This window comes from Lagopus muta, chromosome 9, assembly GCF_023343835.1.
Source record: "Lagopus muta isolate bLagMut1 chromosome 9, bLagMut1 primary, whole genome shotgun sequence".
Taxonomy (NCBI): Eukaryota; Metazoa; Chordata; class Aves; order Galliformes; family Phasianidae; genus Lagopus; species Lagopus muta.
The window spans coordinates 22,462,887-22,478,549 of NC_064441.1; the positions used below are offsets into that span (position 1 = coordinate 22,462,887).

Here is a 15,663-nt window from a genome sequence, read left to right on the forward strand (position 1 = left end):
CCAAAGAAAGTGTTAATTTTGAAAATCTCCGTGCCTTGAATTCATGTCTGTTTGTCTGTCATGGGGAAGAGTTCGGATTGCCCCTCCTGGCCTCGGTCGGGGCCAGCTGCTGCTGTTCTTCGGAGAGAGAGAAACGCCGCCGCCGCCGGCAAGAAGCGCAGCACGGCCTGCGTTTGGAGCGCGGACAGAAGATGCTTCCGCAGCACGGCGGCGCTGTGCCGGGCGGAACCGCGGGACGGCGGCGTTTGTTGCTCTGCCGTCCGCTTCAGCGCAGGGCAGCTCGGGTCAGCCCTCAGCGCGCGGGGCTGCCCCTGTTGTGCTGACAGCGGGAAGGCGGTCTGTAACGTAGCACCACTGCAATAACATTTACCGATTGCATTTAAGCGTATTTCTTGCATAAGTTTTTTTTTTTTTTTTTTTTAAGTTCGATGTACCTAATAAACATTTGCCTTTGGAACGACTACCTGTGCCGCGTTGGGGCTGCGGGGGAAGGGCGCTGAGGGCGGGGCTGGAGGCGCCGCGTCCCCGCTCCGCCCGCCGCTCCGTGTCCGCCTGCGCGGGCTCCTCCCCTTGCGACGCGGCGCGCGGTGATGGCGGCGCTGCGGCGGGCGGCGGGACGGGGCGCGGGGCGGCGCTGAGTGCGGGGCGGGGCGGGGCGGGGCGGGTGAGAGCGGGAGGAAGGCGCGAAGGAGCGCGGCGGCGGCTTTGTGCGCGCGGCGGGGGGAGGGGAGCGGCGTGCATGTGGGCTCCGCCCCGCCCAGCCCCGCACCGCCTGCGGCCTGAGGGGAGCGGCGGCGCCCGGAGCTCCGCGCGAGGCGGAACAAAGGCCGCGCCCCTCCGCGGGGCGGCGCCGCCACCAGCAGCACCATGTCCGGCGTGAGGAGAGCCCTCGCCGAGAAGGACCCCGACTACGAGGAGATCGCGGTGGCGCCGCCCAGCAAACGGCACCGCGCCGCTGAGCAGTCAGGTGCGGGGCGGGGAGCGGGGCTGCGGGCACAGGGCTGCCTCGCGGAGGGCACAGGGCTCCCTCGGCGCGCCCTGCGTACGCACGCAGGCGTGTGTGGGGCTGCGCGGCTGTATCCTAATCGCGCACGTCTCCTGGTTTCTCTCTCCTTCGGGTCCCCCCGGGCTGCGCTGCTCGCTGCAGGCACCTGAGGCCGTGCCGGGTTTGGGTTTCTCGTCTCTTCGCTCTTCTCCTCGCTGGGGCATCGCTGACCCCCGCGGCAGGCACGTGCCGCTCCGCTGGGCGGGGCCTCGGCCTGAAGCTCTGCGGGAGGACGGGCGGAGCCGGGCGGAGCGGCGCGGGGAGGAGAGCCGAGGGCGGCCCGGCGGTGCCTGGAGGGCCGTAAGGAAGGAGGGGACGGAGTCATTAACGGGGTCTGTGGTGGTTGATAGGACGAGTGGAAACGGCTTCAGCCTAAAAGAGGGGAGATTTAGATTGGATGTGGTTTTTACGAATGGGTGGTGAGGCGCTGCACGGGTTGCCCAGAGATGCGGTGGGTGCCCCATCCCTGCAGACGTCCGAGGCCAGGCTGGACGAGGCTCTGAGCGCTGTGGGTGTCGCTGTGCGTTGCGGGGGAGTTGGACAAAACGACCGTTATAGGCCCCTTCCAACTCCAACAGTTCCACGACTGAATTCAGAACAAGCCCTGAGCGCTGCTGCCTCCTGTTCTGCTCAGAGGCAGCCTGGATGTGACAGGGATGTGGCTGTTCCTGGCCTGCCTGTGGTGCGTGGCTGTGCTGCCAGCAGGTCAGATGGCCGTCCCCAGAAATCCCTCTGGCAGCAGCAGTGCTCTTCCAGGCCTTGCCTGGGCCAACAGGCTTGGTTGTCTTGAGTCCCTCTGGTTCAGCAGGAGGAGCTGCACCAGGCTGCCAGCAGCAGGCTTTCCTGCATGGCCCATAAGAGGCGTGTGGTCACTCACCTCGTGCCAGTGCTAAGCTCACTAAGTAAGTGTGTGTTATTGCTGCTGTGCGATGTGGTGTAAACTTCCTGGGTATGAACTGGGCTGGAGACGATGTGTACAGCACTCCCAGGCACACAGCTGAATGGGACCTGCATGTGGTGACAATACACCGGGCTTTTCCTTTTGCTGCTCACAGCTTTAGTGAGACAAAAGTAAACGAACCAGTCCTGTTCTGCTCACCTCAGGGCTGGAGAGGGGCAACCTGCCTTCTACATAGGCCAGCTTGTAGAGATGCATATGCTTCCTATGAATTACATTTTCTACATGAATTACAAATTACATAATGCTGTTTTACAGAGAGAGTTGTGAGGTGCTGGAACAGCTGCCCAGATAGGTTGTGGATGCCCTGTCCCCAGAGGTGTTCAAGGCCAGGTTGGATGGAGTCCTGGGCAGCCTGGTCTAGTATTATTAAATGGGGAGGTTGGTGGCTCTGCATGTGGCAGGGAGGTTGGAGATTCATGATCCTTGAGGTCTCTTCCAACCTGGGCCATTCTGTGATTTTGGCACTGAAACTATCAGTCCAGTTTTTACTTGGTGACAATTTATCTGTGTGGTTTTTTTTTTGTTTTTTTTTTCCAAGTGAGGCCTCCGAAATAAAACAATTTCCTTCTTTCTTTTCCATGTGTGGCCTCATGCAGCTCGAGATGTTGCTGTGCAGAAGATTGAGACGATTATAAAAGAACAGTTCGCTGTGGAAATGAAGAATAAAGAACACGAAATTGAAGTTATAGATCAGGTACAAAGGATTTGTCTTACAAAGCAGTTATAACACGCTGGGTTTTGGAGGTCGTGCAGGCACTCCACATTGTGTGTTCTGTCTTCTTTCTGCAGCGCCTGATTGAAGCAAGGCGGATGATGGACAAGCTGCGTGCCTGCATTGTGGCCAACTACTACGCATCTGCTGGGCTTCTGAAACCTGGAGAGGTAAAAACCACGTGGGGAGCAAAAAGACTTTGGGCAGTATTTGCAAAGACTGGTGTGTGGTCTGCTGGTTATGCAACCGATGTTGGATTTTAAGGTGCAGTTCATGTTCCACTACTTCAGAAAACTGCAGCTGGGATGTCAGTGGGAGGGGCGAGCAGTGTCCCTGCTGCCCCCAGGTACTTGACCAGCACATTTCCCTAATGGCCAAGGTGTCTGCTTCCTGAAATGCTCCGTGTGCTTTGTGGGTTGTGGCAGGAGAGCACCGCTCTCCTGTGCCTTGCAGCTCATCCTTGCTCATCACCCTGCAGGGGTCTGCAAGCTTTCTCATCTCACCAAAGAAGAGTGGAAGTTGATGTATTTGGAACTTGTCAGGGGAAAAAAAAACAAATTCTGGAGTCATGAGCAGAGCCATGAAAGCATCCTCCCTGTTCCCAGGCAACTGTTCTGGTAACAGTGTGGTTAACAGCCTGAAAGCAGCAGTAAGACAGCAGTGAACCAAGGAGCTATCACAGAAAGATACAGCTGCATTAAGAAATGCAGCAGCAAAATTCCTCCTGGTTTAACCCTCTGGTTAAAGGCTGTAGCACCTCTCCTATGAAGGCAGGCTGAGGAGCTGGGCTTGTTCAGCCTGCAAAAGAGAAGGCTGTGGGGAGGTCTCATTGCGGCCTTCCAGTATTTAAAGGCAGTTTATAAACATGAAGGAAATCAGCTTTTTATGCAGGTAGATACAGACGGGACACTGGGGAGTGGTTTTAAACCAAAGGAGGGGAGATTGAGATTAGATATCAGGGAGAAATTCTTTACTGAGAGTGGTCAGGCATTGGCATGGGCTGCCCAGAGAGACTGTGGCTGCCCCATCCATGGAGGCGATGAAGGCCAGGCTGAATGGGGCCCTGGCAATATGATCTGGTGCTTCATCTAGCAACTGGCAGCCTGCCTGCCGCAGGGGGCTGGGAGTTGATGATCCTTGGGGTCCCTTCCAAACCAAGCCATCCTGTGGTTCTAAGCACTGCGTCCTGAATGCCTGGTGTTGTCGCTGATGTGAGTTGCACCTCCAGTTTACTATTTATTTCAATTACCATTGTTTCAATCAGGGTGTTACCTGTTTTCCAGTAAAAACCTGCTCTGATATTGAAAACTGTACATGTCTGCTGAAAACTCAGGTTTCGCTTGAGTGCCTTGAAAATTTCTCTACCAAACAAAGGCTCTGAGCTGAGTTAGTGGCAGCCCTGGGCAGCTCAGGCATCCCTCCTCTGCCTTTGATTTTTTTGTGGGTGGCTGAAGAATTTGATTTCGGTTCTGCTCTTTTGAAGTACTTGTATCCAGTGTCATCAAATGTCAGCAGGAGCCTGTTCTGCCCCCTGTTCCTTGCTCTGCCATGCAGGGTATTTGTCTCTTTCCCTACTGAGTTTCAGACTTTCCTTAAAAAAAGAAGAAAAAAAAGTTCTATCATGTAGAGTGTTCATAAAGCTTGCTAGTGTGACCTTGTTGCATTTCTTCTCTGTAGCTGTTACGTGCTCCTGCCTCGTGTAACTGTGATTGATTGCATTTTAATTTATTTCTAAAACTCCTTGTTTACATCCAAGCTAAATCAGTTCTCTATTTTTAACTTGTTACTAGCATCTTTTTGTGTGGTTTTTAATGTGGCTTTCACTTCTTTTTGATTCTGTTGGCTGTGAAAGGTTATTTCTGCCCTTGGGAATCTTTGCAATTTAACTCTGTGTGGTTGCTACGTAAATACTTTGCAGATCTCCTTCTTGCCAGCTCCCAGTTTCTCATGTGTTTTCCTAAATACGAGCAGTTCCTCAGCCCAGTGCAGCTGTGTGCTGGGGTGTATGGTTCATTATGGTTACAGTGGTTGGGTTTTTACTACAGATCAGTGAACGAGGCATTGGTCAGTTCACTGGATGAAGCAAGAGCAGAGTGGGTTGCTTACTGATTTATTTTGCACGTGCCTGGAAAACTGATAGGATTTCTGTTCTACACCTTCCAAAGCCCAGGTTCTGGTTTCAGAACTGCTAAGTTCTGAAGTTATCGAAGTTCTGCTTGCTCGTGCCCGGTGCCTGATGGGCAGCTGTGAGGATGGCTCCCTGATGAACACCAAAGCCCTGGGTGCAGGCAGTCCTGCTCAGGGCTGGTGTCTGTCTGCATGCCACCTCCCATCAAGATGGCAGAAGTTGCAAGGAGAGCTACCAGTACATCCAATGTGACAGCCTTTGGCTTCGTGGGCTGGGTCTGCCTGCTGCTGGCAGAGGACTACCCCTGCTCACATTGGTTCTGCATCAAGTGGAGGTGACAGGGGAGCAGGGCTGGCCACTGTGAGCGCAGGGGGAGTTGTGCAGCTGCATGGAGCAGGGCTGTTGGTGCCACAGAGGAGGGAAGCTGTTACATCCTGGGCACACTGCAGGTGTTCAGGTGGCTGCAGCCCTCCTTGCTGCCACCAAGTGCATTTCTGGGAGCAGAAGGTCTGCAGGAACAGATTCAATCTGGGATCCTGTTTCTGAAGAGCTGCTGTAAGCTTTTCTCTTCAGTTACACACTTTTTTTTCCTGTGAGGCAGGTGATGAAGTTATTGCTGATTATGTGTACGTTGACTTTTTGCTTTTTAGCTTAGCCTTGTTTGATTCGGGCTGCAGGGAAGTAATGACTGGTTGTGCCTGGCCTCTGTTGCAGGGGACCAGGTCATGTGATGCCACCATTCTTAATCATCCTTCCATCAAGAAGTTTCTGGAGTCACCCTCTCGCTCATCATCCCCTGCTCACCAGGGCTCGGACGTGCCGTCAGCCAACCACTCTGAGAGCGACTCTCTCTCGCAGCACAACGACTTCTTCCTGGACAAGGACAGTGGCAGCCTGGATGCGGATGAGCGGCTGGCAAACAGCCTGGACCAGAGGCAGAGCAGAAGTGCTGGCCGGGTAAAGTAAAGCAGTGGTGGTCATGTTGCTGTAGAGCCGTCTGGACTTGATGCTGCCACTGGAAGCTGCTCGTGTTTTTACCTGCCTTGCTGAACGTTTCTTACCCCCTCCAACTGCTTGCTCCCACTTCAGCTTGCCCTTGCTGTAAAGCTCACCCAAGTGCATGTGTCTGGGCTGGCCTTACACAGCAGGAAGGTTGAATGGGCAGCAGGTCAGCATTGGTGCTGGTGCTGCTTCCTGCTGCAGCCCTGGGGCAGGAGGTGTTGTGCAGCTCAAGCCAAGGGCTTTATGCAGGTGGAAGTCGGACTGGGAGGAGCAGAGCCCACAGAAAAGACCAAGGCGTGTCATTTCCTGCAGTGTTCTTAAGAATCTGGTGTGGCTGCATGCAGTGGTGCTGTTGCCTGTCCTGAAGGGACAGAGTGGCTGTATCCCCAGAGGCTGGGTTGAGACTGCTCAGTGCTGTGTAGGGAAAGCACACTGTCACAAATGGGCTAGCGTTTCTGCAACTGAACATCTTGCAATAATGTGGCAGAAAAAGAATTGACTCTGCATCCAGTGAGCAGCGTGTGACACCTTGCAAGCAGAGCAGCAGCCTGCTGAAGCCCTTCTCAGGGTTCATAGCAGGAAGTGGATACACTCTATGTGGACCCACCCGCATTGTGAGCTTCCAGACCAGCATAGGTTGTTTCTGCACAGGGGGCTTTGGTGAAATAGCTGTGTTGTGTGGGTGTAGCTTGGCACTGCATCTTGATGGACACAGCACAGAGGTGGCAAAGGGATGATGAGGAGCAGAAGCCATGTTAAGCTTCCATCCTGCTCTTGCTCCAATCTGGGGCATTGCCAATGTGATGAGGTAAGGTCATCCCTCTCAAATCCTCTGTTTTCCATGTCACGCCTGTAGGACAGGTGCTCAGGGCAGGATAGGGCAGCAGTCCTTGGTGTTTAGAAGCTGCTTTATCTGGCAGGCACAGAAAAACCTCTGAGATTGTGCTGCAAGGTTGCTGAAGCTAGTTTCATGATGCCCAGGTGTTGGGATGGATCTGTAAGCTCTTGTGGGTATCAGTGATGTATTAAAGCTGGTTCTGTGTTTATTTATGGGATTCTTTTCCCAAACTCGGCCTTGATTCTTCACTGTATAGCAATGCTGAAGGCCCTCAAGGCAGCAAAAGCTGGGAATTGGAAAGGTTCAGGTTTTCAGCAGCTGCCTGTGGGAGACTGACTTGATTTCTGATGAGAGACAGAAATGATGATGCCTTGGCAATGCTCGATTTCCTTTGATTTTTCATTCAGTGCAGAGGTGTTGCTTTGAAACCCAGACTGGAGTCATAGTTCAGATCCGTGGCACTTTGTGTAACTTGCACCAGACTAAGCCATGCAGCATCCACATTGCTGGGCACAATGTCCTCGTTGTGTGCTGAATTGCTTACATGTGCCTGGAGAGCAGTGTAAGTGCAATGACTCATTGTTGGCCTCTCATCTACAAAATTTAACCAAATCTTACTTTCCTAGTGCCAAACAGAATAATGTTTAAGAGGAACATGTGTTTGCCTTATTCTTTTCTTCTACCCCCAGGACAGTTTGGGTGTTTCTAGTTCCCAAAAACCAGGACAACGGAATGCTGGGCTGTCAAACGATGAGACGTCACGGCTCTACGTGAAGAAAACAATTGTGGTGGGCAACGTCTCCAAGTTAGTATCCAGAGGCCTTGTGGTGGCCTTCGGTTCAGGATCAAGCAGAATAACAGGTTAAAACTAGGAGACAGATTGGGCTGTGGCAGTGTTTGTGTTGCTCTGGAATGACCGTACCCGAGGTTGCCCTCCCTGAGCTGTTTGGCTGGGGTGATTTTTAGGAAGCTGAAGGCAGGTCATGGTTTTAACTCTCTGTCCTTGCACTGCTGATCAGTCTCCAGTTGTACAGCAATTAGCAAATGTTGGCTGATGAGACTTACTGTTAGGATTGTGTCTTGAAAAATCTGCCTAATCCTGGGACTGGAATCAAGTATGAATCAGATGCTTAATAGCAATATGTTAATATTTATGGTAGCAGAGTTGCTGATGTTCTGGACTGGTTTCACTTCTTGATACCTCGCAAAAGGGATTTGATGGTGTTACAGTATTAAAATTAAGCTTTCCTAATTAAGAAGCACAATTTTAAACAGATGAACTTCATATGACAGTTGTGCACTAGAATCAAGGGGAAATATTGAAAGTATGGAGTAAATTGAGGGGTTTCTCTTTTTTTTTTTTTTTTTTCTCTGCAGAATCTGAACAGTTATAGAATATAGAATAAGAAGCAGAGGTGTACAGGGACAAGGAACACACAGGCATTTTACCTTCCCTAATTTTTTTTTGCCTGATCTTTGCCAAAGTACTTCTGTCCATTTGAGATTTTTGTCTTGTTTGTTTGCTTTGCCAGGTACATTCCCCCTGACAAGAGAGAGGAAAACGATCAGTCGACCCATAAATGGATGGTGTACGTTCGAGGCTCTCGGAGAGAACCCAGCATAAATCACTTTGTCAAGAAAGTTTGGTTCTTCCTACATCCCAGTTACAAACCCAATGACCTGGTAGAAGTAAGGTAATAGAGAGTTCTTTCTGTTGTTACTCTGTCTTCATGTTTGCCAAGCTTACATTTCCATGTTTCTTGACTCGAACTTGCCCTTCTTTTCCTGAATTTTCTCTTGCATATCTTACTTGGGCCTCCAGCTTGTCTTGATTTGCTCTTAGCATAACAGTAAAAATAAATCAGTTTTTGCCTAAAATATCCTAACCACTTGTTGGATTTCCCTAGTGCCAAAAGCATTTGTCAGTTTCATTACACATTCTCCCTGTGAGGTGGTGTATCTGTATGCATTGGGCTGTCTGCTGTGCAGGTGGTGCTTGTCAAAGAGGAGTTCTCTGCCTGCCTCCCAGCACAGCGTGGGAGAGAAAGAGAAGTCTCAGGAAGCTGTCTGACCGGTAGCTGTTGTGCCAAACATGCATAGATCATTAAGTTTTGTCCTTTTCCCAAGTATTTCTCTTCCATACTGAGATCCGTGACGTTGACTTCATGCTTTGAGGAACCAATATCCCATCAGTATAAAGGTATTGGTGCTGCAGAAACAGGGCAGCTTCTCTGTCCTTTCCCAAGCTATAATCAGAGTTGTGATCTGTTGAGATCAGTGAGCTCGGTTCTGCGTCCACTAATGCAGAAAAATGCCCTGTCTGTTCTTCATTCTTGTTGCTTTGGACAAGGCAGTGGGAGAATACCTTCAAACTGCTTTGTGTTATGGTGAAGAAATTATTCTCTGGAGGATGGTCAGCTGCTTGTCTGGAAGAAAATGGGCGGACTGATAGCATGGCTACAGGATGGCAGCTTGATGCTGGCAGAATAGGGAGCTGCCTTTCAGTCAGCTTCAAAGACGTAGCTGAGCTGAGAAGTGTCAGAAAGGCTCAGTAATGATTCTGAAGAGGCGATGCTGAGCAGCATGAAAACAATCTCCATTGTATTTCTGGTATAACGCACTAAATGACTCTTGGCTGCTATCTTTCTGTGCCTTTCTCAGTTCCCAGTATCTAATGTCAGTACAGTTTCTCCTCTATTTTAGTCTCCTCTAGTGGATTGATTTCTTCTTGTCACTCTCATTTCTCACACTTCTAGTCCCACTCATTTCAATGAACATTCATGTTCTGGACTAAAAATAGCATTTAAACCTCTTGTTTCATTGCAGAGGTGCATTTGAATTTACAAAAGCAAATATATTTTTTTAAAAAATCATGGTGGATTCCCTCTTTTCAGATTGGAGAATGGCCCTGGTGGAGCTAGCTTTTCCTTGCAATCCACGTATTGTTTCGTTGGCTTTAGATCTCTTTCCTGCCAGATAGGGAACAGCAAGAAGAGATTGCAAAATGTTGCACTGAAAACTCAGCTTGCAGCAGTGTCTTAGGAGCTGACTTTGGTTTTGTTTGTTTCTGAAATTAATATTTTTTATTTGTCTTTACACAGGTTTTTTTTCATGTTTGTGTTCAATATTCTCTCAACCACCCATTACAGCATCTTCTCTGTCCTCTTGTTCAAAATCAAAGTAGGTTTTCAGCTGTCCACAGACATGACATTTTGTGGTTGGATTGCATTCTCTCTGGCAAACAGCAGGCCTGAAGATAGCTTTAGCTGTCAATTAGCCAAGCAGTCTTTGGCTTTCTGAGGAAGAGGCTTTTGGAGGCTGAACCCTCTGTGCATGCATCATGTGAATCATTGTTTGCAGGGAACCTCCGTTCCACCTGACCAGGAGAGGCTGGGGAGAATTCCCTGTGAGAGTCCAGATACACTTCAAGGATAGCCAGAACAAGAGGATTGATATCATACACAATTTGAAGGTATTTGACCTGAATGCTTCAGAGAAAGGCAATGAGTGAGCTCCTGTATAATCTAGAGTGTGCCTGTGTGCTTGTTCATGCTTCTGCCTCTCTCGAGTTTGTCCTACTGCTCTTTTGCATATGAATGGTTGTACTGGAGAATCAGAAGAGGTCCAGGAAAGCCTCTCACGTGCCTGTGTTAGAGGCCATGCTATAGCCAAGAATCCCAGCTTTGCAAACAGACAACATTTACCTCTTGGTTCCCTCCAATATGAGGTTTTTAGCATACTCTCATTGGCTTTAGCCTGACAGGTCATTGCAGGGTCATCTGTGTTTGGTAAAGTGACTGCTGTGTCCTTTCTGTTCCTTCTGCATTTGCGTGTATCAGCCACAGATTCTGCCTTTTGGTAGAGTAGGCAGGGAGGGGCAGGAATTCCTGTCCATTCCTTGTCTCCAGTCATTCACCTGTCCTGTGACATTCAGTAGGATTTGGAGTCTGCAGCAGTCCTGGAAAACTAGGCCATGCTTTTGTTTTACTTGTAATTAGCAGTGCCTGGCATTAGAGGCATTAAGTCCTGAGCTTGTTTATTTTGACGTGAGCCGCATGATTAGTTTCATTTAAACCCTACTTGCAATAATGAATTTTCTGCTGCTGTAAATTCCTTGTTCCAGCCACGTGTTTGGGTTTCTTTTGTTATTATTTACTCATATTTAGGTGCTCCTCAAATGCTACCCTTAGGTTAAAAGGGCTGTCTCCCAACAAATGCCATTTCCCTCAGCTTTTCTGCTCCCTCCTGTGTCAGTGCAGCCCTGGGTTGTGGTTGGCTGCTTTGTAGAAGAGGGTCCTTAGCAGCACATGCATTTCTGACTCCGTGGTTTAAAAAAATGACATACTTCCGCTCAACCTCTGTAGTTCCAATTTATTTTCGAGCTGTTTTGCTGTAATTTACAGTGCAGTGTATTGCTTTGCCCTTGTTAATCTGAGCCTCTTGCATTGTTTCCCCAGTTGGACAGGACTTACACCGGCCTGCAGACGCTGGGCGCAGAAACGGTGAGGCAGCAGGCGGTGGGGTGGGTGTGATAGCTGGTTCCATTGAGGGTGTTTACAAAGAAATAAGATGCAGAACACTAAGCACCGAGTCCAACTCATCTGTTTTCACAATTTCTGGAATGAAGATTTTGACCTGTTGCGATATGAAATGCTTGTGACACCCTGTGCGACATGACAGCACTCCTTTTTCCATTTCTGGTTCAGGGAAAAAAATTTAACAAGTACTTCACTTTGAGAACTTGTTTCTTTGCAGGGCCTCTGATTCCAGATGTCTCACTTTCCTTTCTAATGTGCTGCAGGTCTCGTACATCAGGATTTAAATTTAAGATTTTGCCTAGCTGTCCTGCTGACATCTTGCAGTAGCTTAAGCACAGCTTCTGCCTGTGCCATCTTTCAGTAACCTTGTGAAAAAACAACTCTTAAAGCTGTAAATAAAATAAATGGATAACTCAGTCTGTTATATCCCTGAAGTTTTTCTGTTATTTTTCCCCTGTACTGTGGTAAACGGGAAAATTTTATTGTGGAACTACATTGTTTTAGTCTGGAGAAAGCATTAATGTGAGATGACCCCATTACTCGTCAGAAATGTGTTTGACAAGCTGAGCTCTGTGCCAACTCCAAGGGATTGCCTGGGAATGGGCTCTGTGCTCTCACAGTGTTTGCTGCTCAGATTTCCCCATGGATGCTGTTTTACTAGAGCAGCGTAGTGATGTGGGATTCTTGTCCTGCACCAGGTGCTCCTGGACCTCTGGGAAGCCTTCCTGAGATGAATGGGAGTTTTGTGCAGAGCTGGGGGGAGGGAGAGATAGGATTCCAGCCATTATAAAGTAATTGCAGTGAAAACGAAAGGCATGGCTGTTTTTTTTTTTTGCTCTCTATACCTAACTACCAAATACTAATGTCACTGATTTCACCTGTTTCTGGAAGGTCGTGGACGTGGAGCTGCACAGGCATTCCCTTGGTGAGGAGTATCTCTTCTCCCAGTCTTCAGAATCGGACCTTTCTGATGCTCCAGCACCTTTACCACTGCCACTGAGTATCCCAGCACCAGTCAAAGCTTCTTCACCAATCAAACAGTTGCGGGACTCCAGCCCAGATGCTTCTGCTGACAAAGGTAAAGCAAATGGGTACTGGTGAGATATGAGTCCTTGGAACTTCATCTCTTCTGGATATATACCTTCTCCTAGTTGTTTTCTTGGCTTAAAGGGTATTTATTCTGTGCTCCTTGCTTGCCCCGGGTGGTTATTTTATTAGTGCAAAAGGAAACACAATTCAGAAATTGTGACCGTTCTCATTTTGTTTTTCAACTTGTAGTTTGCATAGTGGGCTGTTTTTCTAAAATTAGTGAATGTGGGCACGTGTGCAGCACACGCAGTTGGACAAAGGCTGTTTAGTAGAACTTTTGCATTCTATTTTCAGAGAGCTGCTAGGTTTCTGCAGACTGTGTTATGTTTGATAGTCTAGTGGTGTGTTCAGTTATTTATGTTTGTTCCTAACATGAGATGAGCTTGCAAAAAAAAATCTTCTAATGTAACTGAGGTGTTGAAAGGGCAGAGCAAAAAAGACAAAAAAGATGTTGTGTTTGTTTGCCTGAAGGATGGCATTCGTGTATCAGTCTGGTTCTCACCTTCCCTGAAAGGTCTGGCAGTGCAGTGCCCTGCAGCGTGCCAGCAGTTGATGCTGCAGCATCATGTGAATTGCCTGAAGCAAGCTGGGTGCTGGCCAGGTGGACACACTATTCTGTTTTTAAGTTTATGTGAAATAGGAAAAACTGCATCTCTGTTAGCATTTAACTTATTTTTCTGGAACGTACAGTGTGAAGATAAGCCTCAGTTCTCTGGGCTGGGAAAAAAAAGAGTCTTCGATGGTTTACGTGTTTTGATATGAGAAATTTGCTGGAAACAGCAACTTTGTATTTCTAAATATGATCAGATAACACGACTGTGTTCCTTTTGTGATCTATCTTGATTCCTGTATTAAGGAATGACTGCAGTGCTGATGTTTTGCATGATGCATTCTGCCAGGGGCATTGTCATGGCTCAGCAAGAACGTCTGTTGTTTGAGTGCAGTGTTTTCTCATGGAGCCACAGCCAAAAAAAAAAAAAAAGGGGGAAAGGAAACAAATGTTAAATGCACAGGATTTTATCAGAGCATGAAGATATGCAGTAGCTGTAGAAGAGGGAGGAAGTATACTTGCCTCCCATGCTGACTGACATAGCTTCTCTCATCGGGTTAACTGATCTCCTTTTACCTCAGGTAAGACAGATTCTTTATCCCAGGTCAAAGGCAGTAGTTGGTCTCCCTGTATTTTACTCCAACAGATGTACTGAGGGATTTCCTGTGAAGGAAATTTTTGCCTTAGCTGTGCAGAACCCGGACTGTGGTCATGGAATTACCAGCAGCTTTTGGTCATTGGAGGGGCCTTTTCATAAGACACTGCACACTGGCTGGTGATCTACCAAAGCTGAACAGGCTGTGTATGATAGCATTTTGCTCTTTGGCTCAGGGGCAGATCCACCAGGCTTGCTTAGGAGGAAATCCATTATCACCCTTTCTCCCTTTTCAGCACCTCCCACCAGCTGCTGTCTCCTTCTTTCCTTCCTTTGAGAAGGTATTTGTTGAATCCTAGTTATGTTTATGTAGAGAATCACAGTAAGGCATTAGGCCTCTCAACCTAAGAATTATTTTTCTTCTTTTCCCTGTTTTAATCAGGATTCCCTGGGAATGCTGAAACTGAAAGACATGCCACGTTTTATTCCCTGCCATCTTCGATAGAACGGACTCCCACCAAATTAGCCACACAGAAAGTTCCCTTTGGCTCTCATGGAAATTCAGCCTTTCAGCCCATTGCAGCTAGCTGTAAAATAGTGCCTCAAGGTCAGATTCCAAGCCCTGCAGAGTCGCCAGGAAAATCCTTCCAGCCTATCACCATGAGTTGCAAGATTGTATCAGGTGAATGTTAGTTTACATATCTGAGTGCTTCACTCTGGAAAACCAGAGATTGAACCAGTTGGACTTGTTTTGTGTCCTTTCCCTGCCTGCCTGTGTTTGAACATCAGGCAGTAGGAAACTAGAATGAGGAGCTAAACACACTTAGTAAGCGTGAAATGCTTTGCATCAAATCAAAAAAGGGATGAGAACTTTTCTTTCCCTGATAATGAATGATGAAGATTGTAGTCTTTAACTGGAGAGAAAGGCCTAGGCAAGGATGCTTCTTCCATATGTGCTGTTTGTATGTGGGAAGAAGCCATTCTTCTCCCTTCCTCTTCTGGACAACAGGGATTGATTAAAAAGAACTTTGTTCTGATTATTGGGTGACGAATTTTCAACCTTGTTTGCTCAAATGGTCCATCTTGTACTTATGATATCTCCTCAAATGGAGCGACTTTGGTCTTCCTCTTCCAGAAGTGCACCCTCTGGATTAAATTTCCAGCTCGCTGCAGTGAGTAATAGGGTGCTCTTTGGGTAACTTCTCAACCAGTGGTGGCCAAGGTGCTGTTTATTCACTTAGCTTATAGAGCTTTCCCTGCCTGGGCATGATCCCATCCACTGGAAGATACTTTGCATCAGAAAGTTTTTACGTGCAGCTCACTGTGTCACGTGTGAAGGTGGGAGATGACCTGCTGAATGTCAGAAAATGAAGCACCAGCTATCACTGTGTGTTTTCTGATCTGCTCCCATGTTATTTTTCTCAAGTATCAGGATGGTTTTTTGTTTGTTCTTAGATTTCAATATTTTTCTGTGACATCTTTTAAGTAGTAGTGATTTATATTTGAACCTATGCCTTGTGCTTTCTTCTTTCTCAATAAAATACTACTAATCTTCTAATAAGCTCTGCTGCTAATCTTCACTCTACTAATTCTTCTTTTTCCAAGCCTGTCCAGAAAGCAAGAAGTATAGTGCATTCTATCTTTCTCAATATCCTTGGATTATTCTCTGTTGGTTTTTGCTGTTTAAATATTTCTCTAAGCATTCCTCCAAGACTGCTGTCTGCTGAGAAGCATCACCCTTCCAGGTTCCAACAGCAGCTTATAAGACATAGGGATTATTTATACTCCATTTTAATAGTAAATCTCTGCCAAGAAAGCAGATTAACAAGCAGCTGAAGTTTAGTTACTTGCTGCCATCTTGTCACTTTCTTGCCTGTCCTTTTCTCCACATTTCTTGATTACCCCCTTGTGCATTTTTTTGCTTCTGTTTTTCTCTCTCTCCTGGCCTTCTTACCCCCAAGTTGCATATGTGCCTTCAAGGGTATCTGCTGTCATGAGAGCAGTGAAGAGACAAGATTGGCTTGGCCTGGCTGCTGGCTGCTGTTTCATGCAGCCTTTTTACATGAACTGTTTGGTCCTTGGCCTGGATGCCTGCATTATGGGCTCCTTGAGGGAAAGAGAGTGCATATCAAAGAGCTCAGCTCTCTTCCTTTATTTTCTTGGGTAGTCTGGACTTAACAATGAGAATGATGTTAACCCACCTCA

At 47.9% G+C, this 15,663-nt stretch overlaps 1 protein-coding gene across 6 annotated transcripts in view; it reads left to right on the plus strand.

The window, feature by feature from the left end:
* The first annotated feature begins 680 nt into the window (after positions 1 to 680).
* The window catches only part of YEATS2 (YEATS domain containing 2), a 43,820-nt gene continuing 28,837 nt past the window's right edge, over positions 681 to 15,663 (plus strand). For 3 of the 6 annotated variants that reach the window (XM_048954725.1, XM_048954727.1, XM_048954723.1), the window contains exons 1-10: positions 681 to 967; positions 2,603 to 2,700; positions 2,796 to 2,888; positions 5,561 to 5,803; positions 7,376 to 7,491; positions 8,219 to 8,380; positions 10,047 to 10,158; positions 11,144 to 11,188; positions 12,116 to 12,302; positions 13,901 to 14,140. In XM_048954725.1, the coding sequence (XP_048810682.1) occupies positions 868 to 967; positions 2,603 to 2,700; positions 2,796 to 2,888; positions 5,561 to 5,803; positions 7,376 to 7,491; positions 8,219 to 8,380; positions 10,047 to 10,158; positions 11,144 to 11,188; positions 12,116 to 12,302; positions 13,901 to 14,140 (1,396 nt within the window). In that variant the 5' untranslated portion in view covers positions 681 to 867. Of the gene's footprint in view, positions 968 to 1,261; positions 1,378 to 2,602; positions 2,701 to 2,795; positions 2,889 to 5,560; positions 5,804 to 7,375; positions 7,492 to 8,218; positions 8,381 to 10,046; positions 10,159 to 11,143; positions 11,189 to 12,115; positions 12,303 to 13,900; positions 14,141 to 15,663 lie in introns of those variants that run through there. The other 3 variants (XM_048954722.1, XM_048954726.1, XM_048954728.1) reach the window with 3 other exon arrangements.